At 33.2% G+C, this 25,541-nt stretch overlaps 1 protein-coding gene across 1 annotated transcript; it reads left to right on the plus strand.

Moving 5' to 3' along the window:
• The first annotated feature begins 3,005 nt into the window (after positions 1–3,005).
• Positions 3,006–25,304, plus strand: LOC144970132 (uncharacterized). Its single transcript, XM_078909384.1, has 9 exons — positions 3,006–3,188; positions 6,651–6,791; positions 10,136–10,343; positions 14,037–14,140; positions 15,213–15,368; positions 17,703–17,889; positions 20,098–20,409; positions 22,241–22,356; positions 23,792–25,304. The coding sequence occupies exons 2-9, from the start codon at positions 6,654–6,656 to the stop codon at positions 23,891–23,893; spliced, it is 1,323 nt and encodes a 440-aa protein (XP_078765510.1). The 5' UTR covers positions 3,006–3,188; positions 6,651–6,653; the 3' UTR covers positions 23,894–25,304.
• Positions 25,305–25,541: the final 237 nt, after the last annotated feature.

Below are 25,541 nucleotides of genomic sequence, written 5' to 3' on the forward strand. Positions count from 1 at the left end.
TCTTCTGAGTATATGCCCAAAAAGCAGCCATCTTGCCTTCAGGATTTGAATGGATAAAGGTCTTTCATTGCATTTTTCATACAGTGTTTTATTGCTTATTTTTGTGGGATATCGTGTATTCAGGACTCTTCTCAGTTGTTTTCTATGGAATCTGTCTAATCTTTGCTCCTCGGTTCCAGTCTGTGCCCATGTTCCGCAATTGTATAAAAGCACGGATTCTACAAGGATTGTGTATAATTTGATTTTAGTGTTTAATTTAATTTTATCTTTTCTAATACTTATATGAAATAATTTATTTAGTGCAGCCGTCGATAAACTTTTTCTTCTTTCAACGTCTTCCATGGCTCCTATTGATGATCCTACTTTTTTTCGTGGCTCTCCATCCATCTTTCTTCCTTGACAGTAATGTTACATCTGTTTTGTCAGTATTAACGTACAGTTGGTGATTTTGTAAGGCTCTTTGGATGTCATTTACATTGACTTGTTTGAGGCCGATAAAGTCAATATCTTCTGCATATGCAATTTCCAAGGGGAGTTCGTTTTCAAAACGTAATTGGGCCGAAGGAACAGATTTACGCACATCTTTTAAAGCATTTTCTAGGTAAATGATAAATAAAACAGGGCTTAAGCTGTCTCCTTGTGGTGTACCGATGTTGTCAAGGAATGATTTATTCTCTGAGGCACCGATTATTTTGGTCGTTATCCAGGTTTCACTTATAAGGAATTTGATTAATCTAGCTTCATCTTCCATAACTATTCCTTTCATAATATTTAATAAGAATTGGCGATTGGTAGTATAAATCACTGTATAAATCACTGGTGTTGTCAACCTTGTTGTACGGATGCGAAGCCTGGACACTTACAATGGATGCACAACGGCGCATAAGGGCGTTTGAAAGCAAGTGCTATAGAAGACTGCCACGCGTGTCATATACGGAGCATCGCACAAACGAAGACGTCCTGGAAGAAATAGAAGTTCGGGCAGGCCTACAAGAACCTCTTCTAGTGACTGTGCAGCGCAGCAAACTGTCTTGGTTTGGACACCATACTCGACACCATAGCCTGAGCAGGACAGTCCGACAGGGCACAGTTGAAGGCCAGCGCAGAAGAGGGCGCCAAAAGGAATATGTGGCGAGACAATATAAAAGAATGGACAGAGATGTCGGTTCCGGAACTGCTACATAGATCTAGCAACAGGCAGGCATGGAGGAGACCGAGACTACGACGATAGTCTGAGACTATATCCGTAGTCTCTGACGCAAGTCCCACCGACGACCATCCGGTCATGGGATTGAGTGAGTGAGTGATTGAGTGATTGATAGTATCGAAGTATTAAATTAAAGACCATTTGAAAATCCAAAGATAGAGGTCGACTCGGGCAAATAAATTTTTTGACCCCAATGACATTTCGAATGTTCTTTTTGAATATTATAAAACAAAATTTCAAGACAACAAAACGCCACACGTCAGCTCTTTTGAGGGAGATCCCCGACCACTATTTAAACCTATTACACCAAGAGACGTGAGAAATGCTTTTAAAAGTCTAAATAACAATATAGCACCGGGAGAAGATGGAATATGTGCTGAACTTCTAAAATATGGACCACCTTTTTTTAGATGAACACATTTTCCATCAGACGTTCGAACACCACCAGAACCTGGATATTAATAAAGGGGAGCTGATATCAATACAAAAGCCAGGAAAAACCAAAAGGTCCTCCAAAGAATTTGAGACCAATTACTCTGCTTAACACAATTAAATTAGAAAATCGCTCTCCCTGATCACACTGAATAGAATTAGACTGATTGTTGAAAATTATTTGTCACATAGTCAAAGCGGATTCAGGTCAGAGAGAAGTACTGCAGATGTAGTTTGGGCCCACAAATGGCTTGCTACCAAAACCCTGTCAGAAGAAATAGAAATACATAGTTATAACTGGAATAGATTTATGTCTGCCGCCTTCGAAACTATCAATCGCCAATCCTTATTAAATAATAATAATAATGATAATAACAATAACAACAACAACAACAACAACAATAATAATAATAATAATAATAATAATAATAATAATAATAATAATAATAATAATAATAATAATAATAATAATAATAATAATAATAATGATGATGATGATGATGATGGTGATGAAGATGATGATGATGATGAATGAATGAATACCGATCCAATATTTCGAACGTTTTCTATAACTACAATTTTAAACGGGGAAACTACAAGATATACCAACAAACAACATAGTCAATTAGGATTACCAATTTCTCGCCTCAAATGCCAAATTTCAAAAAAAAAAATTTCGTTTGTTCCTGAGGCCATTCAGAATGGAAAGGGTCGGTTTTGAATAGTTGTGTTTAGCATATTTTACAATCATTTAAAGGTACATAATGTATGCTAGACAAATTAATATTAATTTAATAGAATCTATAAAAAAAAAAGCGTTGCCCTTCTGGCAAGACAACACGAAAATGTGATGGCTGGCAATATTTGGCATTTTTTCAGATAATTTTGCGTTTTTCTGAGAATTGTTAGGCATTTGTTGAAAAATTTATCTGGCATTAGATAGGATAGGGTCTATTACTGGGAATTGGGAATTTCCTTTGCCTTCAGGGTTGCCAGTTTGGCATTTTAAATGCCAGATTCCAAAAATCTGGCATTTTTGAAAACCGTTTGGCATTAGAAAAATCATTTGGCATTTGGCATTTTCATTTGGCATTTTCTTTTCTTGTATATTATACTTCAAATGACACCTTTTCTTAATAAAAAAATTACCCCAACAGGAAATTTAGTATAATTCAAAAAAAAAAAAGAAAAAAAAGAAAAGAAAACACGCAAGCCACCAGGATATGATAGTAAATTGTCTATCAAAAGTGAGTAGTTTTCTTAGTGGGGGTGGGAGTCAACAGACTTTGGCATTTTTTTGAGTGTTTTGGCATTTTTTGAGTCTTCCCCTGGCATTTTGTTGAAAAATAATCTGGCAACCCTGTTTGCCTTTCCTTCCAATGATTTTGTATTTTGATGTCATTTTTATGGATGTTTGGAATTTCACATGCTGACTGCTCCCCTCACCCTCATCAACGTTCAATTACTGTTGTTGGAAAGCACATTTTAAACTCAAACCAAGTGGCAAGTCGAACTCGATTCTGAATCTGAATCCTGATTAAGACTAATCGTAGGTACCACAACAAGCCACAAGAGACAATTTGAAAATATTTAACATTGACTTTTCTTACTAGATAGCTAGATATATTCATAAAGCATTCTGATTGTCATGGAAAACACTTTTTAAATTTTGAAAATCCATACATAAATAAGAAATTGAGAGCAAATTCATTTTCTAAGAACTTTGAATTTGAATTTTTTTGTTTGCCAATTGATGTTAGAAAATATTCCAACTTTGACGTCGTATATTAACATAATGATCATAAAAATGACATGTAATTCACGTCAACAGGTAGACAGTACTCCTGGGAAGAGATCCAATTTTTTTCAGACATTTTCTTCAAATGGTCTTTGAAAAATAAAGAAGTGAACATCAGGAAACACCCAATTTTGCATGTTGGCAGAAAAATAGCTATTATCATGAGCAAAATGTATAAAAGATTAAATATCTCTCAAAATAATGAAGGTAGAAGAAAATTATCACACGCTATTAGGAAACCGGACCTGCTGAATTCAAAAATCATCTTAACTTTTTGGCAAAGTCAATATTTCCTTCTCAAAATTCAACATTAAATCATGAATGATAAGCACCCTGTTCAAACCAGCAGCATAAAATAATAAATCAGCCTCTTAAGAAACCCCTATAATCTCAAGACATAATGTTTTTACTTTCGCAATGTCTGTTTTCACTTCCATTCTACTTTATGGACTGTCTGGTAATTATAATGCTTTGTTTTGCCTTGGCTCTCTCTGGGATCCTTAACCAAAAGGGTGCAGTAAAATGTATTATTCCTATAATGGGGGATGATTTTTCCACTGTAAATCGTCTCTTTGTATGTTAGTAGGAGGGTATTGATATATATACGTTGGCAGTAGAGTGCTTTCCTCTTATACGGAATCATGCGCTTGTGCCCAGCAGGTGTGTCTTTTGCGCCCTCAACCCCCTACCACCCCAAAGTCTTTTTGCGCCTATGACGTGTGACTGTATCCTGATTTATGTGTTACTGAATGAACTGCTTCCCTTTAGATAGGACGCTAGTCTGAAATAAAGTACTTTGCGCCACACACAACCTAAAGACCTAGCCACTGGATTATTTATGATTAACGTCCCTTTGCTTGAGAGGCGAGTATTGTACAAATTGAGGTATCGCAAATCTCACCAAAACCAAAACTGAAATAAAGATCTCTTTATTTGCTTCTTTTTTCATCTTAAATTTACATCTCTTCCCAATTTAAAACAAAAACATACCAAAAAAACCCCCCAAAAATACAAACAAATAAATACACATCATCCTATTATCCATTTTGATGCAGTTTTAATGGCGTAAAGAATTATTATTTAACTTCAACAGATAGACTGCTTCATTATCCACTAGTAACTCTTATTGTTCCTATACATAGTCTATCACTATCATGAAGCATCAGAAAAAATCTGTTAGAAAACGAAGTGGCACTTTGAAGTCTTATTTCTCCAATATTATGACCATTACAAGTACCACTTTTCCCAAGTAAAATAAAAAATAGCAATGCTTTTTCAATTTTCTAACACATTGGGACGAATCATTGTGTGTCTTTTGTCTATTTATAAACTACAAGTAGTGGATATTCCTATGCAATTGTTTTTAAAACGACATTACACCTTCGACCGTAAAAATCTACTTCAGTTCTAACAAGGTCAAACAATCATTTTGTCATAGCAACAACATGACCACCATGAGTGGAGAGTGTGTGTATAAATTTTTTCCCGTGTTTTTTGTTTAGCAATAAATAAACATCGAGAGTCAAACCAGATATGAAAAACATTACATGTATAAATTGCTAAAAACAAAACGTTGTTCAATGAAAATCAAGGCTAGAAAGTCATCCAAAAATGATTACATGTTAATAAAAACCGGAAAAATGAGGGGTTTATTTAGGCTGTTCCATCAGTAAAACATACCCACTTACCGACCTGAGTTATCAATTGAAATAACAACATTTATCGTATTCTTTTTGTTTTAAACTATCTAAAACATAAACTATGAAGGTACTTTAATAAAATATTCATGTGGTTTTCGTGAACTCTTTTCTTTTTGTCAATAGTTTAAGATCTCATTCTCACGGCATTTTGAGTGCTGTTACAAACTACAATGAGGTGTAAAAAAATCTGATAACACCCAAAGCTGAAAACAAGGATTTGGTGGGCTTTTTAAAACTGCGATACCTCGGCCGTTAAACAACCTTCATTAAAACAAATTGGGAGAAATAGAGATAAGATGTTTGTCTTTTAGATAGACTCGGTTCAAAATTTATCTCAATAATATGTCAGGATTTTTGGCTGCTGTAAAGTTTTAAAACGGCATTTTTGAACCTTTAATGTCCATTTTTTATTTTTGAAGTGGTATAGGAATAAAGCTGAAAGCTTCCTCTTTAAGACGATACCAAATTTAGCTCTGTAAGTTTTTTAATGGCCGAGGTATGAAGGGTTGAATGACCCAATTTAAAAATAGTCCTTTTCTCGACGCGTGACGCAAAATATATAGTTTTTTTTTTTTCTGCAACAAAAATGACGTCTATTGTGGTACCTAATCTTAGACTTAGAATAGATTACCTAGTCTCCCGTGGCTATTCAGAACTCCAATGTTCCTGCGAAAACATTGCAGACGGTGGACAGAGATTGGAACTGATTGAAGAAGAAGAGTTCAGAGGAAATTCTGTTTACGGAGTGTCTACGTACACGGTAACTTTAGGCAGTTTAGTGAGCAGCAGCAGTGGGAGTCAAATTGTGACCCAACTTGCCCATAAGAAAGTTATGACTGGAAATTGCCGTTCACTTTTACTAAGTTTTAGGGGACTGAAAAAGAAGTTACTGGAATCTTTTTTTTTCTTACATTTTATGACCAATGCTCAAACTGACTTTTGGAGAGCCTTGATTTTTGAAAATTGTTGCGTGCATTGATCTTTCAAGGACTATTTGTCTTGATGGTGACAATATTTTATGTCATTACCCCAAAATAAAGGAGCAAATATATTTTCTCTCGTTTATTACGACCAGTGCTCAAATTGACTTTTGGAAAACCTTGATTTTTGAAAGTGGTTGATGTGCACTGACCTTTCGAGGACTGTTTTGATGGTGACAATGACAATATTTTATGCCATTACTAGAATAAAGGGACAAGAGGAGAGGGGGGGGAGGGGGGGCGGGGCAGAGATGAAAGAGTTCCATCCATTGGCTCATGGGAATGCCTTTTTTAGGCAGACAAAGGTCTTCTGACTATGATTCTTAATCCCCACATATGAAGTGTATTTTCATATATCTCAGTATTGCTCAGTAGTGTGACAACCAGGTAGATTGTTCCAAACCATCTTTTGGAATAGGAAATAGAAGAGATGAAGATATACCATTTCTATATATATATAGTATATTTTGATATTTTCGTGGTATCTGTACAATTTTGTTTTCAATACATTCTGTGCAATTATTTCAAAACAGGACATGGAGCAGGATCATATAAAACTGATACGGAGGAATGATAAGGCACTTGCTAATGACCTAAGTACTTCTATAGATGCAGTCCGTGAAGAATTAAAAGAAGAAAGGATTATTAATATACACAAGTGGCGAGACATAAAGGTAAGACATGGTTTATGAATGATAGGGTAGAGGAAGAGAGATGCAAGTTAAACATGGATCATCGATGAAAACACCATACCATAAGAAGTGTTGAATGAATTGAACGAAATCCGTCTGAAGTGTGCACAATGCAAGTGGTGCTTATTATTATTATTATTATTATTATTATTATTATTATTATTATTATTATTATTATTATTATTATTATTATTATTATTATTATTGTTATTATTATTATTATTGAATTTTATTATTATTATTATTATTATTATTATTATTATTATTATTATTATTATTATTATTATTATATTATATTATTATTATTATTATTACTATTATTATTATTATTTTAAACTTCCGTTTCACTGGGGAAAAAAGCTTGTCTAGTGAAAAAAAAAATAGCGGGTTACAGGCAACTTCCATCAAATTCTGGAGAGGTCCTGTCCTTCCAAAGAAAGTTTCCACCACTTAAAATGTCATCAGAGACGTGACAACAACATCCTGAATGCCACAACTCCCACCTGTTTCATGATTCATCATCATCACTATTACTACCACCCCGACTTCAACCACCACCACATCATTATCACTTTGACTACCACTCTACGACAACAACCACCACTACCAAATAATCTTCACTACCACTACTACTACTACAACTACTACCGCATCATCACCATTGAAACTACTGCAACCGCCACACCCACCACACCATTATCAGCTTGGCGTCAAATATCAAAAGTGACACAAACACCAATGGTTAAAGGAATGGGATCAGGCAAAGGGTCTAGAATATTATTTTTTCTCTGTAGCTGTAACATTATATAGAACAGTTGACAATGTTATAAATCTCAAGTGCGTAGTGGTTTGTTCTTTTTCTTTCTTTCTTTTATTTTATTTTTGTTTATTTTTCTTAAATTTTAATTTGATTTATATATATTTGTTTAAAAAACTAGTAAAAAGCCTGCAATTTCACGGGGAAAGAACTATTTTCATTCGATATTGTACCCACCATCATTTAATGAGGGCAGATTGGTAAACAATTTTGTCTGTGTAACTTGGTACATCCTCTGTTGATTTTTCTGTGTGGCCCAACATTAAGTGTAAGCCACTATAGCCTCTGACCTGTGACACAGCAACATACAGTTGTCCGTGTGTGAAAACAGGTTGTGGTAAGAAAATCAACTGCGAAAATAAACCTGAAGTAGCAGACGTGAGCAGAGTTGAAAGACAATCCTGGGATCGAGAACTTACCTGACAGTACAGTACTCTGGTCATCATGTTTGGTGGCGTTTTTATGCACCTCCACTGAAGGTGTACAAAAACGCACAGTTTGTATGCACCTCCATTGGTGGTGCTGGTTGATTAATGAAAATGATGCTGCTTGAAGCTCGAAGGAAAAAATAACGATAAGTGTTGAATTGTAAGCCTCAATTTAATAGACGAAGACATACTGTGGACGTTTCTGATTTCCCCTTTATCAACAAAACACGACGAATAAGACACTAAGGACAAAAGAGAGACATGTAGTGTGAATGGCGTAGATAAGGTAAATAGACATAAACAATGATGGGACAGGAAGGTTTTGAAAAACAACAACAACAACAACAACAAAAAAAAAAAAGAAGAAGAAAAAACCCCCCAAAAATCCAATAAAATGACAAAGACGCGGTAAACGAATACACTGATGATAATGATAAAATATTATAAAATGATAACAATCAACGTTTACAATAAATTCACGTCGATAACACATTGAATGGTACCAATGTTGTTGTTTTAAAAAAATATAATAATAATAATAATCATAATAATAATAATAATAATAATAATAATAATAATAATCATAATCATAATCATAATCATAATAATAATAATAATAATAATAATAATAGATTAATTTAAGGTTTTAAATATATGTCCAGTAGCTATAACAACAAAAATGATGTCTTTCTCAATAAAGTAAACTTTTTTAAAAAAATGACCACTATGGGATTGAACCCAGTACTTTCAAAGTCTGACAGCTTATCCACTGCGCTATGGAGCCACGTGACTGTTCATAACATTTAATGTCTTTCTAAAACCTTATTTTACCTTCAATGGAAGGTCTATTTCTGGTAATTAAATTTCGATTTTTTAGATTATTATTATTATTTTTTAAAATTTATTACCAAAGAAGTTAAACCTGGATATTATCCACCCTAAACCATCACATTGAAAGCATCAAAGGGGCAATAATAATAATTGATGTCATAAATAGATGAAAACTGTTGAAAATTTAGTGTAGATCTGAAATCTTTATAGTAATTAAGTGAATACATTATTTAGAATGCAGTGACTTGCGTAAAAACACCAAACTGAAAACTTTTTACAGTGTCCATATTGGTTGTTTTTGAGAGTGTTAGTGTCGTCGGTACATATTTTATGATATCCGTTTGACTCAACGAACTTTTAAACTGACTTTAAATTATAAAAGGAAATCAAGTTATCTGTTTATCTATCTGTAAAAAATACATTTCTAATTTTCAAATCTTTCAGTAGAGTTGTGCGACGTATAATTTTTTTTATTGACTCAAATGGCACAATGTTCTCCACAAGGCTATATATATTTTTTAAAAGAAAGGATAGAATTTATCACAACTTCCTTACATATCCAAAAAACAATTCATAAAAAGTAGTCTGACAGAGTAGTATCTCTCTCTCTCTCTCTCTCTCTCTCTCTCTCTCTCTCTCTCTCTCTCTCTCTCTCTCTCTCTCTCTCTCTCTCTCTCTCTCTCTCTCTCTCTCTCTCTTTCTGTCATCTTGTTTTAGGGAGATAATAAATTACCTAATTAAGGGTGATCAACTTTGGAAACAATAGGTCAAAGATTTATTTTGAACTTTTGTTAGTAAGTTGGATAGAGTATTTTTGCAATTTATTAAAGATTCAAGAGTCTAATTTATAAACTGCGTAACTAACAAGCTGTATTGAAAAGTAAAATCTAATTATCTCTGGCTTCTTAACATAATTTGTAAATAATGCAGATGGTATAAGTTATTTTGTAATTGTAGGCCTTTGAATTGTCCTGTGGAGAGGCAGTTCATTTAAATATGTACAAATAGTTATTTCTAATGATAAAATCGGATATGCACAAGTAGCATTGGAATAATGCATACGATAACTTAATTATGATGTTATATTTGCATTTGGTTCGAGTTTGACAGTAGATTGACCAATCAAATTTCCTCCTATTTGACAAAATGCCATTATCATCACTGATTTTTATTATATATTAAGTTTTAGTCCTAAATTTGTTTGGTACTATATTATTATTTATAGTGATTTTTATCTTCCATTCTCAAAGGAAAAAAAAGATCCATTAAAGCAAGCTGAGAAACTTCTAGACCTAATAGTAAAATGTGATTGCAATGCCTTTGATGCATTGTATAAGGCTTGTTTAAATGAAACCTTGTGGACAGCCTGTGATATATTGAAGGAACATAATGCTCCTCATGAACCTCCAGAGGAAGATTCCGATCCTGAAGAGGATGCTGACTTTGTAATTCCTGAAGGTGAGTTTAGCTCTTATGCTGTTCTTTCAAACTACATTATACCACACTTTAAGTCTCTCACCGAATATTTTCCCTATAATATAATGTCATATCCACGCGTAGAAATAGATATGTTATATTTTATCTCAAAAGGAATAAGTGTATGTTATACATAATTTTGTTCAGCAAAACAACCTCTACAACACAGCATTCATTTGTCTTCAAATTTTGTGATGGACTAAAGAAATCTGAATGAGAAAAATAATGGCTGTATCGTAAGGAATGTGACGATTTTCTTATAGTTGGTAATGAAAGGGTTGAGGTATTTTAGATTTGAACAATATAATTTTTGTTGACAAAGTCTCAGGTATAAACATGGGTGCAAGAGTGCTGGCTACAGCCGGCCTGCCGGCCGATTGGATTACCAAAAAAAATGTCGCTGGCTTTTTGCGATTTGGATTTGATTGATTTTTTTTTTTTTTTTTGTGCAACTTGTGACAAGAAACTTAACAAATTACTGCATTACAACCTTTGGATTAAACATACAACAATTGTTGACTACTATTATGAAGACTAGATGCTGAGAACAAGACTTCAAATGACGAGGTAAGTCCGTGAATCTTGCAGGCTTTTTCAGATTATATGTCTGGTCATAAGTAGACTTGCAGGCTTTTTGAGGTCCAGTTGCTTGCACCCATGGGTATAAAACACAACCCCATTTAAAATGAGTTTTAGATTGTAAATCTGAAATTCATCAAATCACTTTTGGCCTAAATAGTCTTTCACCTCAATTCTTTTACTTACTTATCCTCTTGGTGCTTGATCAGCACATAAGGCTAACACAGTGGAACACCATCTTTCTTTGTTGGAGGCCATTTTTGTCACCTGTCCCCAAGACCAACCACTAGCTTTCATTTCTCTTTCGATGATCCTCCTCCAGGTCTCCAGCAGGCAGCCCTTCTTCCCTTTCCCTGGGGGGGGGGGGGGGGGGTCTACCCGAGGGCTATTCAGGGAATGGTACTCGGATCCATTCTGAAGACATGTCCAGTCCATTTCCACCTTCTTCTCTTTAGAGAAAGAATTAATTAATTTATTAGCAAAAGATGATCATTTGACTCAATATTAGTCAGTTTGATGTATAAGTTTCAATAATTTGTGAGAATATTGTGTGAATGGAATACGGGTTTAAATGTGAAAACACAAATGTCATCAAAGGAAGACAAAACAATACAAAGAAAAGAAAGATAAAAATCAAAAACAGTATCTATATTATAGTTTATATGCTTTCAAGCTTTTGCTTTTAGTAACAAGGTTTAATGCAGATTCTACATTAGTGCTTTGGTGAAGTCTTTTACATGTAGGGAAGGATGGCATAGGTTAAAAGTAAACTAACCCAACTTCAACTACTCAGTAGAGTTATCTCAATAGATACATAGATAACCACACCTCTCGGACAGTCGTCATAATGTAAACAATGGCAGTGATTGATTAACATAGCAAACTACACAGGATTTACTATCGATGTTATGTGTCTAAATGAAATGCCCACTGTTCTACTGCTTGATCAATAGAAGCGAAAGAGAAAACTATGTGTAAACTTAAACATTTATAATTGATTAAGAAAATCGTGTGATAACTAGTCACCCATTTGGCAGTATAAAAACAACAATGATCATAGAGAGGTCGATTTCATTCATGTTTCGATTTCATTCACATTATTGTTTATAAACAAACAACTATGTTTGTCGGAGCATATGTGAAGGTATATCACGATTTTCATATTTTGATTGGTCAAAAATCTACTGGTTAATTGGAATTTGAGATAGATTATAACAGGTAGATACTAGAAATAGCAAGGATAGCAGGTATTATATCGATGTCCATGATCAAGCTTGACTAGTTGATCGCATAATTGAATGATCATGTGATCAGTGCTGATGTTTTTCACCGCTGACATCTGTGATTTTGGAGACAAAGAGGGAATCTTATCCTTTTTGGCCTCTTCCTCGATTTTTGCGATATCTCACTTTTCCATTAATTTTTGCAAAATTGTTATTCGCTTCTAATTTCTGCAAATCTTTTGATAAACATAATCGGTGAAGATATCTGGACTTTAGAGTATCAATTATAGTTTATCATCTCTATTGTTGTAAAAATCAGCACTGTGTAATGCATTGCTCGCCCCATTGTTTACTATACACATATGCATGAATTAAACGTGATACCAGTAGCTACTATACAATTTACTACTCAAAACCGAATCATATTTAACAAAAGTTTCCTGTGATTTTACTTTGAATTATGTTCATTTCCTGCTATTCAGCTGATTGTCTTAAGTTACATCAAACACATACATCCAGTGTTGCCATTTGTTTGCTCTAAGACAGTTGCACTCCCTTGACTCAAGAAAATATACAATACATAATACAAAATGTCTTATCAGGTCATTGTTTTAATAAATAATACTTAGTTAATCTTATCGTGATACTATGACAGCCCCCATTCCCCCCTTTTCTAAATAAATAAATAATTTAAAAAAAAAAAAAAAAGAAATAAAATTTTACATATATATATATAATAATGCTGAAAACTTATATAGCTCCATAACTTCATAACTCCGAGACACCAGACTCTAAGCGCTTAATATATATATATTATTTCTTTTTTATTTTCCTCAAATTTAAACTTTCAGGGGCTGTGGCATCTCTTGGGCTGACACTTCTGCTATTACAAATACATTGTCAGTAAAGACATGATTACTTAATTATTTCATTCACATGTTATCCATTTGGAATTCACTTCCTTTGTCAGTAAGGCTCACGGGCAGCGTAGAAAATTTAAAGAAAAATCTGAAAACTCGTCTTTTCCAGAAATTTTTATCCTAGTCATTTAAATTTTCTTCTTGATGAGTAAATTATTCGTTTTATTTTTTGATTCCATTTTGTTGAATGTCAATTTCATTTTGTAAAACTTGCATAGTTAGTGTGTGCGACTATTGTGTGTGTCTGTTTGGCTCGGTATGAGCGTGTTTATGGTTTGATAGGTATATTGTAAAGCGCTTTGAGGCTTTTTGCGCTATAGAAGAACACTTTATTATTATTATCCGTTTATCAAATAAATATGCTTCAACATGTAATCTGAGTTTGGTCCTCCACCTCAATCTAACAATATGTCAAGGCTGAAACATATGCAGAGGTAAACAGTCAAATGTATAGTTTTAGTTTTGCAAGATGATATAATCATCTCTGTTGTGTACTGTTGTAGTTTTGTTTTGAAATTATTTTATATACATTTGAGTGTTTTAGTCTATTCCTCTTTTCTGGATGAGACTTTCAGATAATCTCAAACTGAGCACGTTGATATTGTGCTCTTGGAATCTACTTTTATTACCTGTAACAGTCACCTTTGTCTTACTTTATCGTCATGTTTTTACTTATAAATCTAGAATTTTATGATTATCCCATTTTCATCCTTTTTACTAACACTTATACGACCTCAACATGTTGAAAGCGCCCTTAAAATAAAAAACAAACAATACAATATATAAATACGTCAAATTTAATCTACCAGACTTAAATACTGTATCAATTCATAGTTTAACCTGACGTAATGTCAAATGCACATATGGAGTCACACTTTGATGAAGGAATTAAGCGATAGAAGAGACCACTTCACATTTTATGTGTTATTGTTGTATGTCCTCTGTGGTTTCAGATGGACCATGGCCCCCAGACTCTTATATCAGTGACATCACTGACATAAGTTTAAATGTCCTCAGAGCTGACAATCGGATCCTATTTGATAAGCATATTGGCAATGTAAGTGTTCATTGAAACAATACATAGGCTATTAAGTTTACTTGTGACCTTTTGTAGAGTGTGAACTTAGTGAGTGCTTGCTGATTTTTAATGATTCACTCACTCGTTTCTGTTAAGGCAAGACAGACAATCGACCATATACATGATGAATGGGGATTCCTACAGCTCATTTCATAGAGCACTCGCTTCACAAAAGAACTGGTATGGATCCTGGGTGAAGACGAGTCTTTTTCTGGCCCTCTTACCAATTCAGCAATGATTGGGTAGATGGGTTTTTTAGATCTGGCAAAAAGTACTTTGTGATAGTCTGAGGTCCTTTTCAAAGGGTAAGAGACACTTGCTATTGTCCATTTAACATTACAGAGACTGGGATAAACTCTGTTTCTGGGTCTTATGGATCGAAAGGACTACTTTTTGTTTTATATTTATGATGAATAGTTTAGGAAATAATGGCGTTTTTCTTTGTGTATCGATGCAATCCTTTAATGCTAATCAAAGTTTTTTCACCCAAGTAAGTTCTTTTCCCATATTACTATTACTCTTAAAATAATTGTTTCATTATCATCGATGCTTATTTAGTTCATTATGGATATTCCAACATCTTCACCTCTTCTTCCTTTTTTCTCTTACACCTTTTTCTCTTCCTCCTTTTTCTCTTCTTCTTCTTCTTCTTCTTCTTCTTCTTCTTCTTCTTCTTCTTCTTCTTCTTCTTCTTCTTCTTCTTCTTCTTCTTCTTCTTCTTCTTCTTCTTCTTCTTCTTCTTCTTCTTCTTCTTCTTCTTCTTCTTCTTCTTCTTCTCTCTTCATCTCATCATCTTCTTCTTCTTCTTCTTCTTCTTCTTCTTCTTCTTTTTCTTCTTCTTCTTCTTCTTCTTCTTCTTCTTCTTCTTCTTCTTCTTCTTCTGCTCCTCCTTCCTCCTCTTCTTCTTCTTGCAAACACAATACACACTACTATTTAAGTTATACTTATTACATATATGATTGTAAAACTAGGATTGAGACATCGATTATTGGTCAAATGTGAGTTATACTTTGAACATGACAATTCAATTCCAACTTCATTTTTATTTCAGACCAACTTTTATCAGATGACTAAGATTAAGAGAGGAAAGCCTTTCATTTTGTATGATAAACATCTTCCATTGGCAATGGACAGAAGAGGACTTGAACGACTTTTCAGCGGACTGAAGTTTGAGAACTTGAAAGCAATAAAAGTTGAAGACAAAGAGGTCAGTTTCATAGACTTTTTTAATGACTCCACTTTGCATGCCCAATGTGGGAATCAAACCAGAGACCTACCAGTCTTAAGGTGACCATAAAGCCGAATTCCTCATCACTCTTACAAAAATTATCTGTTATCACCTTAGTGATTATTATTACTCTTATTATAATTATTATTTGATATAGTGCCAGTATCCACAAATAATGCTCAGAGGTGCTTTACAATAGTTTTTTTTTTGGTATCACACAAGTTCATTCATTCGACTACAAAATCACCACAAGTCACACAATCTTGTTCGAAGTTCACATAGAATCACGAAAAGCAGAATGAAAAAGATTGGTTTTTAAATGACGTTTGAAGACTGGTAAACTTTCACATTGTCAGGTTTTAGGTGGTAAAGAATTCCATATGATTGGAACCGAAAATGCAAAACCATGCTCAGCAAATTTGTTCTTGGGATGTTTTTCTCCATTAGCGAAGAACTGCCAGATCGCAGAGATTGAGTTGGTTTATATTCCCTCACAAGGCATTCGATGTGATGTATGCGGAAGGCAATTGTAATCAAAACATGTGATTTTGTATATTATTCATTTCTCTTGTGTAGTGACATAAGGACTGGTGTTATATGGTCTCAAGGCTTTGTCCTTGTAACTATATGAGCAGCTTTGTTTTACATCAACTGTATTATGTTCAGTGATGTTTTTGGTAAGCGGTATAGCAGAGAGTTACAATAATCCAATCAGCTGGTAACAAGGGCATGGATGAGTATTTTGCATGTTTTGTCGTCAATAAAATTTCGTATTCTGTATATCATTTGGAGAGGGCTATGAACCGCCTGACAGCACTTTGTTATGGGTGCACTCATGTCAAGGTGAGTGTCAAAATAGAAACCCAGGTTTCGAATGACATTGGAATTTTAATAACAGATTCGCCAAAGGGCAGTTGGTGAATGAGTATATCCTTCTCTGTCTTTTTGAATACAATCAGCTCAGTTTTGTCCTTGTTGAATTTAAGCTTGTTGTTTGTCATCCATGCTTTAATGTTATCTAGACATATGCGAGTCGCTCTTTTGTTTCTTCAATGTTTTTTTTATGAAATGGGAGTGTATAACTGGGTATCATTGGCGTAGAGATGATGGCTGAGACAGAAGGTCACGATGATGTTGCTTAAGGACTTTGTGTACATTGTAAAAATATAAAAGCCAAGCACTGAACCCTGTAGAACCATGGCTGGTCGTTTTCCACTTATATCTTGTATTGACTGGTAGAATTGTTTAATTTTACCTATTTTGATTAGTTAATTTATGAGTTATATTGGCAATTGCTTAGAAATAAACTTTTGAACTATTTGAACTATTTAATCCCAAAGAACAATGTTAGAATTTTAAATCATTTCATGTGCTGCTATAGATTAAAGTCATGAGCATTTAATCATTGGGCAGGGGAAAGTTTATCGCCTGGTTATTGGGGTTCCTCTACTGGTTCTGTTTTGCCGTTTCCTTTGTCCCTTCCTTGTATGACTTTTTGTCTTCTCGTGGGCTGAGGCTGTTCTGTCTAATCTTTTGTAAAAAGTAAAAGTTACTGGAAGAGGGCTTTAGTTTACATTTTTGCAGTCAATATTAGTCTATGATTTTTCTTATCTCGTCTGTCTCAATTTCAATATGCAAGAAGATTTTGCTGATCGTTCTGCTGACCTTAAAGCTATTGAGAATGGTGTTTAACAACAAAACAAAAGGCGATTTTAAAAAGTCTCGATTTGATTACAAGAGTGGCAGTGGTGAATTTCTCTCTGATTATGTGCGAAAATGTTCAGATCCCTGCATCTGCTTTTGCATCATATGTAATGAGAGTTGGCCTGTGGTAACAGGTAGAGGATTGCTTTTTTGCATGATTATTTGAGTTTGAAAACATTTAGTCTTTTCTGTTTCCCAGCATTTACAGGTCTGTTTGTAATCATTCAAGTCTATAATTTGATAGAATTTATTGAGAATTACTCAGCACTATGGTAGTCTATAACCAGTAACAAAGAGCTGAGTGACCTCAACATCATTCCTTCTATAATCAAACAATTCTTTGTAGCATTATCTTATATTGATGTTAAATTTTTTCCCCTTCTCATTTGCAGGCACTTGATGGTTTCCTTAAGTAATTACAGTATATCTAACTTATAAAGGGTAGTAGAGAAAAAACGAAAGTGAGAACTATATCCCTGTGGTGTCAGTTAGTTTAGGAATAATAACAAAAGGCTGAGCGATATCAACATTTTTCATTCTATAATCAAACAGTTCTTTGCAGTGCTACATTTTTTAAATGGTTAATTTGTTTTCCTTCTAATTTTGCAGGCGCTTGATGCACTATCGTTTGGTTTCAATGGCGATTGTTTTGTGTTGTTCACCATGGCCACTGACAGAGATGATTTCTTTAGTGACAATGGCGGCAATGGACTAAAATGGGTCACAGACAAGTTGAAAAATGAAAGTGCTTTGGCAGGAATACCAAAACTTATTTTTCATCTGTCTCCCGAAGCAGGTATGGCACGAGTGTAGTTGGAAAAGTAGGGAGTAGGTATTGATGCAAGATATATATATAGCTTATAATAATGATACGTCTAATGCCAGACTAAGGAGTGGAACAGAAACAAGTCTAAAACTGTCAGCTTTTCTTCACTATGAAAGCTTTTTTTTCTGCTTTAATCAGGGATGCCAAATGTCTGGGGGGGGGGGGGGGGGGGGGGGGGGGGGGTTCTGACTCTTTCCAGGTTTTTTTCACACCTCAGCAACTTTTCCTGTCTCCAAGAAGAAGACCACTGAAGATCCTTTTTCTAAAGAAAGAATTGAATAACATTGGAATTAATGCAACAAAGGCCCTATACACTTGCATAGGAAAGGAAAAGGGGGAGTAAGAGAGATTTATTTGTTTGCTCATTTACATCGGTTTGTTTTAGCTGAGATGTGAAGCTTCCAGTCATTTTCATGTTTTTCTTTCCCAATAATTATTTGGCATCCTTGTTTCATGATGTCATGATAAAATTTATAATGACATTGGTAGTAATCATGATGGGAAATAATGATGTTAATAACAATAATGAGAATAATAATGATGATGATAATAATAATAATAATAATAATAATAATAATAATAATAATAATAATAATAATAATATTAATAATAATAATAATAATAATAATAATAATAATAATAAAAGTAAAATAATAATAATAATAATAATAATAATAATAATAATAATAATAATAAAATAAAACAATAATAATAATAATAATAATAATAATAATAATAATAATAATAATAATAATAATAATAATAATAATAATAATAATAAATAAAAAATAATAATAATAATAATAATAATAATATATAATAATAATAATAATAATAATAATAATAAATAATAATAATAATAATAATAATAATAATAATAATAATAATAATAATTTCGAACTCGAATTGATATAAATGCCTGCTATATACATTTTATGAATTTTCATTCAATCCAATATCGGAGTTTGTCCATTTTGTTTTTCTATATGTTTACATGTTTGTCTTGTTTCATACAGAGAAGAGTGTATAGCTCATTGAAATTTCTCTGGGTTTCTTGAGTCAGTTTTGAGTTGAGGCTGTACGATAATTACTGAGTTTTTACATTCCCGTTATTGAGTGACCAGATGGCTTGCTGTTCTCTCTCTCTCTCTCTCTCTCTCTCTCTCTCTCTCTCTCTCTCTCTCTCTCTCTCTCTCTCTCTCTTTCTTTCTCTCTCTCTCTCTCCCTCCCCCCCCCCAGGTGGTGGGTGTCATATCAGTTTGGTCTAGGGTTTCACTCTTTGACATCGTGATATTTTTATTCTCTCTTTTTATCTGTCAATTCTCCGTTTTTGTATATCTCGACTAAACAGTTAAACATGTATAGAATAGATCTACATACGGAATGTAAGATTTTAAAAACATTTTTGTAAAGTTTAGATAACATGTAACTGAAATGACTCATTTTTATGTAGTAAGCGTGTGTTTTAACTTAGACCTAGATTACATTTCAATTATTTATGACGAGGAACCAGAATCTGAAACTGTATTATTATGAATAATACATCACTTTTCATTACAATATTTATGTGCAGTCATTTTTCCTTTTTTTTTTTTCCTTGTAGAAATTTCCTTGATATGACCAATTGTCACAACCCAATAGTTTGTAGTGGTAACCGTATGCTTAAAATTGAACTATAATCTAAATTTCAGTCAAATTAGATTCTTTTATCTTAAACTGTGAAAAGTAAATTGTTTATTTCTGTTTATTTATTGTTGAGTTCGTTTTATTGCACACATGGTAACATATATATAAAACCAAGCTTTCAGAATATATACCTGGTTATTTTAAAATGTATAATTCTTTATGTCGTATTTGTACTTCATTTTTCCTTTAAAATGTGTGGACCATTAGATGCATTTAGCAGCAATTACTTCACCTCCAAAGTTTTGTCAGCTTGTGACAGGAGACTTTTAATGTTTGGTTTGAACGTTACATATACGGATACAGATTGCTTTTTTTATTTTCCATAATGGAAAAAAAATGATTTCCTGAAAAAAAGTTCCTAGTGATCAGATGTATTTCGTAATAAATCTTAAGATCGAATCGCCAACACAAAAGCATTAGAGACACATGTCAATTAACCATTTGTATTCTCTTTATCTTTTAATTTGTTTCTTGTTCTGTCTTATTTTCCAGCGAAGAATAATGGGCCAATTCGAGATATGGAAGGAGAGAAAAAGAAAACTGGCCCAATTCCTGACTTCACTGAAACACCCAAACCTCTTGGAGATATTGTTGGTAAAAGTACTATAAAACAGAAGACTGAACCCCAACAAAATCATCAGGAAGAAGATAAGCTCACAGGAGATAGAGTAGATGGTCCTCTTGAACCCCAACAAAATCATCAGGAAGAAGAAAAGCTCACAGGAGATAGAGTAGATTGTCCTCTATCTTTATCCGAAGATCCCAAAGATAGTGATATACTATTCATCAGAGCTACAAATCATGGTATGTTTTATTTCTTTTCTTTTAATCATATCACATTGCTTTTTGGGACAATGCTGAATGCTTGAAAATAATTGATGGCTGCCAGTCAGGGCGAAAGTTGAGAGTACAAAATATCCGTTGTCTGCTTTATTGTATTTGAAACTTCTTGACCCCCCCCCCCTCCCTCTGAATTCAACACTTATTCCAACCATATGTACCTCTGAGAAATCTTATATCCCATAACTTAAAAATTGTTAGCATCTCCTAAAACTAAACTTAATACTTTGGTGATAGGTCTCTTATGGAATTCTTCGTACCTACGACATGGAATTATCTCCCTCAGTGCGGGTGGTTGGATGGGAGCATCACCCTTGAATCATATACCTATGATGTTCACATGGGTGTACGATCCGATAGTGATGTCGTTTCTTCTTCTCTTTACTAGCCTATCCTGCTTCTTTGGTTTGTGATTGTATTTTTGACAGGGGATATTTTTTTTCTGTAAATCTTCTGCCTGTTTGTTCTTGGTTATTTATAATTTAGCTTATGATATCTTTAGGTTATGATTTTGATTTACATTTGTACTATTTTTGTTAGATTGCTTGTTTTTTTGTTTCAGCGGTCTCTCATATAACCTCAATTGTGTTGGAAGAGACCTAAAGCAACAAACAAACAAAAAAAATATCTCCCTCAGTCTGTAAGATTTTCAAGCTCTATAGATATTTTTTTTAAACATCTAAAAAACATATCTTTTAATTAAATGCGTATTTACTTGATTGAAGTTTAAAATGTATTTTATGTGGCTTATGTATTGATGTTTTTGATGCCTTTGTCATGCTCTTATTGTTTTGATATTTGTTGTATCTAATTATTATTATTATTATTATAATTATTATTATTATTATCATCATCATCATCATCATCATCATCATCATCATCATCATCATCATCATCATCATCATCATCATCATCAATTATTATTATTATTATTATTATTATTATTATTATTATTATTATTATTATTATTATTATTATTATTATTATTATTATTATTATTATTATTATTTTTCCCTTTCCTTACAACACACATCACTTGTCCAGTGCTCAGATATAAGTTGTTTTACAGTATTTGTCACATCCTATAGACAGCAACTTTTTCATCTTTGAGTCCTGTATTATAATGTGGGTAAAGTTTGTTTACCGATGAAATAATGACTGTCGTAGTCCTTCAGAACCTTTAGGCCCAGGGATTGAATGATGTCACCCATCTGGTCACTGACCAGATTCATCATTGTTTGATATGATGAGGCTTAGTAATGAGTCGACCAAAAATACCTCATTATTGGTATTTTGGCGCATAGTTGAATCCTTGGAAAAGGCTCTTTACTCACATTCTGTCACTGTACTCAGGCGTAAAAAGAGTACCTGACCATTAACAGTGTTGTCGATGTCGGAAAAAAATTGTAATATCGCCTAACAGGCGTCATGTCTCATTCTACATGTTGCGTGTTACTATTGGTCAGGGACCCCTTGTAAAGTGCTCTGAGCATGCTTAGTGGATATTGCGCTATATAAAAGCTCAATTTTTAAAAAATATTTTTAAAAAAGTATTATTTTTATTATTATTATTATTATTATTATTATTATTATTATTATTATTATTATTATTATTATTATTATTATTATTATTATTATATTATTATTATTATTATTATTTATTATTATTATTATTATTATTATTATTATTATTATATTATTATTATTATTATTTTATGCAGTTTTATAATTGAAGAGTCGGTTATTTGTGCTTAATAGCTAGATCTTTAATCATTGTGTTCTTTCTCTCCTCAAGGGAGTGAGGTGATAAAGGTGGCAGAGAACCAAGAAATAACTCGATTTATTCACCTCATCATTGACATTTTCTCTAAGAATGCAAGCAAAATGGATTGCAATGATCTCTTGAGGCTGGTGAGTAAAAACTTTTAGATTCAATTAGATTGAAACCAGAGGAGACTTTAAAAATGATATCTGACCTGTTGAGTCAATTTGAAGAGCAGAACTCCAGTGTTTGCCAAAATGTTGTTCTTTATTTTATATTCAGTATTTATTTGTGTTATGCTGCAGATTATCTTTTTCCAGGAACAATATAAATGGTAGTTTTTATGTCTTCGATTACTTTTCTGCCTTTTCTCTATTTTTATCATTGCTAGGATTGTATACTTTTTTTCTCAATTATCCTCTTTTTACGGCCTGATTCTATACTTTTTCACTTCTTGGTGTTGATCAACGAGTTTAAAGAATTAATTGGTTTAATTCAAAATGGCCAGAGCTATGAAATTAATTTTTTTTTTTTTACTGTCATGGGAAGTAATACATTTTTCGACTCTGTGAGTGAACTCCTCAGAGCTTTTCATTTGGGTACAGAGGGATATTTTCTGCATTTAATATCTTATATATTTCACTCACACTTATCGTAGAATTCTTTCCCAATGTTAAGAGCAGATAATGGGTTATATAAATTTTAAGAAATTGGTTGTACCTGAGCCTGATTGAACGAGCAGCTATGCTTGTACATATATAAATGAAAGAGGAGTAGGTGATATATGAACCCTTTTACTCGAATTAAATCTTAAGGGAGGCACTAAGTGTGTCTTCTATCCCTCTATAGCTGTTTTCCAATTTGCCTTCTGTCTTTGTCTTGGAATGAGATTACTTGGATTTGTCCTGGCCCTGACTGGAAGGGAAACAGTCAAATATCTAGTTATTGTTTTGGGATAGATATTTTTTCTTTGTAAATCATCTTCTCTCTGTTATGCATTATTATATTTGTTGATTTGAATGTATATAGAGTAAGCATTTGGGTGTATTCCTCTAAGTGGGGTCCTGTGCTCGTGTTTGGATGAGACTTTTAGGTGATCTCAAACTAAGTACATTGATGTTATGCTCTTGGAATCTACACCTATTCTTTATTAGTACCATTCCCCTTTGTCCTACTTTATCTTGGGTACTTAATTGTAATTCTAGAACATTTTACTATCCCATTTTCTTCCTTTTTACTGGCGCTGATATCATGACCTAAATGTGTCACAATCACCGTAAGACTCTTAAAAACAAACAAACAAAACAAACTATTTTGATGGTTACCTTGCATTCATATATCTTTTGTACTGCCTGTCTATATTATAAAATATTAATCTTATTTGATATTATAGGACTTCACATGCCACAGATATTTGCCTATTTCGTCTAAGGCATGTTATAAGACTAAAGTGGGATAGTTATTAATCAGTGTTACTTCTTTTGATTTGTGATGGAATTATCATGTTCATGTATGAGTTATATTGCCTAAAAATAAATCTTTGAAACTTGAAACTTGAAACTCTCTTCTTATTGTAAATTCCAGGTAAACTTGAGAACTGGACAAGCCATTGTCAAATGTAAAGGGACTCTTAAAAAGAAGTTATGTTTTTTCCCAGGATTTGCAAGTGTGCCATCACCTTTATGATTGTCATTTTCATAGTTTACTTATTTGAGACGAGGAAAGAAAATGGCTGCGCTGTATAATTGTTTGTATTTATGAATAGTATGTACTTCAAACTTTAAAACGTTTAAAGTTCTTCTTCAAATCCTCGGAAAATCTTTTGTATCAATGTCAATGTCTCAGGGAAATCGAAATGGTGGCAGCTATATGTACTTCTGACAAAAAATTGCACCGTTATGTTCATCTTACTTATCGATTTGTTGATTCAAGACCTATTCTTCGCTTAATATTAGATTAAGCATGGTATAATGATTTATAATTACAAAAATAATTTTACTTAAACTTCAGATTGTAGAGTTCTACTCAAAATTTTCTTCTATTAATGTCAACTCAAGAAAAATAAAATGGCGACAGTTATATTTATTCCCGAGACGATGTTCTTCGACTTAAGCCATCCTTACTTTTAAAATCACTGACAACCATATTATCCCACAATGAAATAATAAAGAAACTGAACTGGACAAGGAAAAGGGGCAACAGAGGAGGCGTGAAAAAACGACTTCATAGACGATGATCTAATCCACCACTCCCGTTAGTAATACTTTCCATTGTTAGATCACTTTGTAAAAAGATAGACACCCTCTCTGCTCTCTCCAAGTTTGATTATGATTATAATCATAATCCAGTTACTGCTGGGTAGACAGGGGACTGGAAAATATTATCTTGACTGCACCGGGGATTGATCTTGGTCCCTTGATGTATGAAGCGAGTGCTCTACAACTGAGCTATCGGGACCCCCAGTATAGACATAATTCAGTCGAAGTTTTATATTTCTTTGGCACAATCCATAAAGCTGATACTCAACATTTGAACACAATTGAGAAAATGGAATTTAAAGTTCACAGAAATCAAGGTTTGGAATACAGTTGTGTTCAGAAGAAGCGCAACAAGTTTTTCTATATTATACATTCAAATTTGTAAAATGTATCGAAGAAAATATGATTTTTGAATGATGTGGTTGTTAGAGTGGCTCATTTTTTCAAGAAAATGTGGCTTATCTGGTTTATGTGCGCGGGGCCACAGATATTTAGTTCATGTCAAATCAGGCAGTTGGTACCTTGGACATGAAAATGAAAGTAATATTTCAAATCTTTTTTTTGTTTTCTAAAGTGTGTATTGGATGCACTAACGTTAAACATTGGTTACCAACTTTATCTATATTTACGGAATTCAGTATATTTTCCAATCAACTAAACGGGAAAAAAGTAAGTACATTATGTCTTTTTATTGGAATTCAGTGCTCATAAAGGGGTCGGTTAGTGTGTTTGCGTAAAAGGTCAATACATTTTTTGCCTCCTGAATTGGCAACCCTAGTTAAAAGATCTGTTTATGTTTTAGACATAATTTTCTTTTCTTTAAAATTAAAAAAAAAAAATGTTGAATATAATAATTTTATCTTGATCATAATTTTATCTTGATCATAAAATGTGGCCTTTTGTCTCAAAATGTTATTATGATGGGGTGAGTCTGGTGTCACGTTGAAATGACAAGAAATGTGAGATTTTGGGTATTGTCAGTGGTCAAGTGCAGTGATAAATTGTAACATTGTTGATCTGCCTTCAATGAAACCATATTGTGAATAGCATATCTTCTTTATCTTTTGTCATAAAGA

The sequence above is a fragment of the Berghia stephanieae genome, chromosome 4 (genome assembly GCF_034508935.2).
Source record: "Berghia stephanieae isolate SIO BIC M18660-M18661 chromosome 4, UCSD_Bste_1.3, whole genome shotgun sequence".
Taxonomy (NCBI): domain Eukaryota; kingdom Metazoa; phylum Mollusca; class Gastropoda; order Nudibranchia; family Aeolidiidae; genus Berghia; species Berghia stephanieae.

Excerpts from the sequence above, each read along its gene's own strand:
- LOC144970132 (XM_078909384.1), top strand. The coding sequence starts at position 6,654 with ATGGAGCAGGATCATATAAAACTGATACGGAGGAATGATAAGGCACTT. Across the intron at positions 6,792-10,135 it reads ACAAGTGGCGAGACATAAAG|GAAAAAAAAGATCCATTAAA; the intron begins GTAAGACATGGT and ends CCATTCTCAAAG. Across the intron at positions 10,344-14,036 it reads TGACTTTGTAATTCCTGAAG|ATGGACCATGGCCCCCAGAC; the intron begins GTGAGTTTAGCT and ends CTGTGGTTTCAG.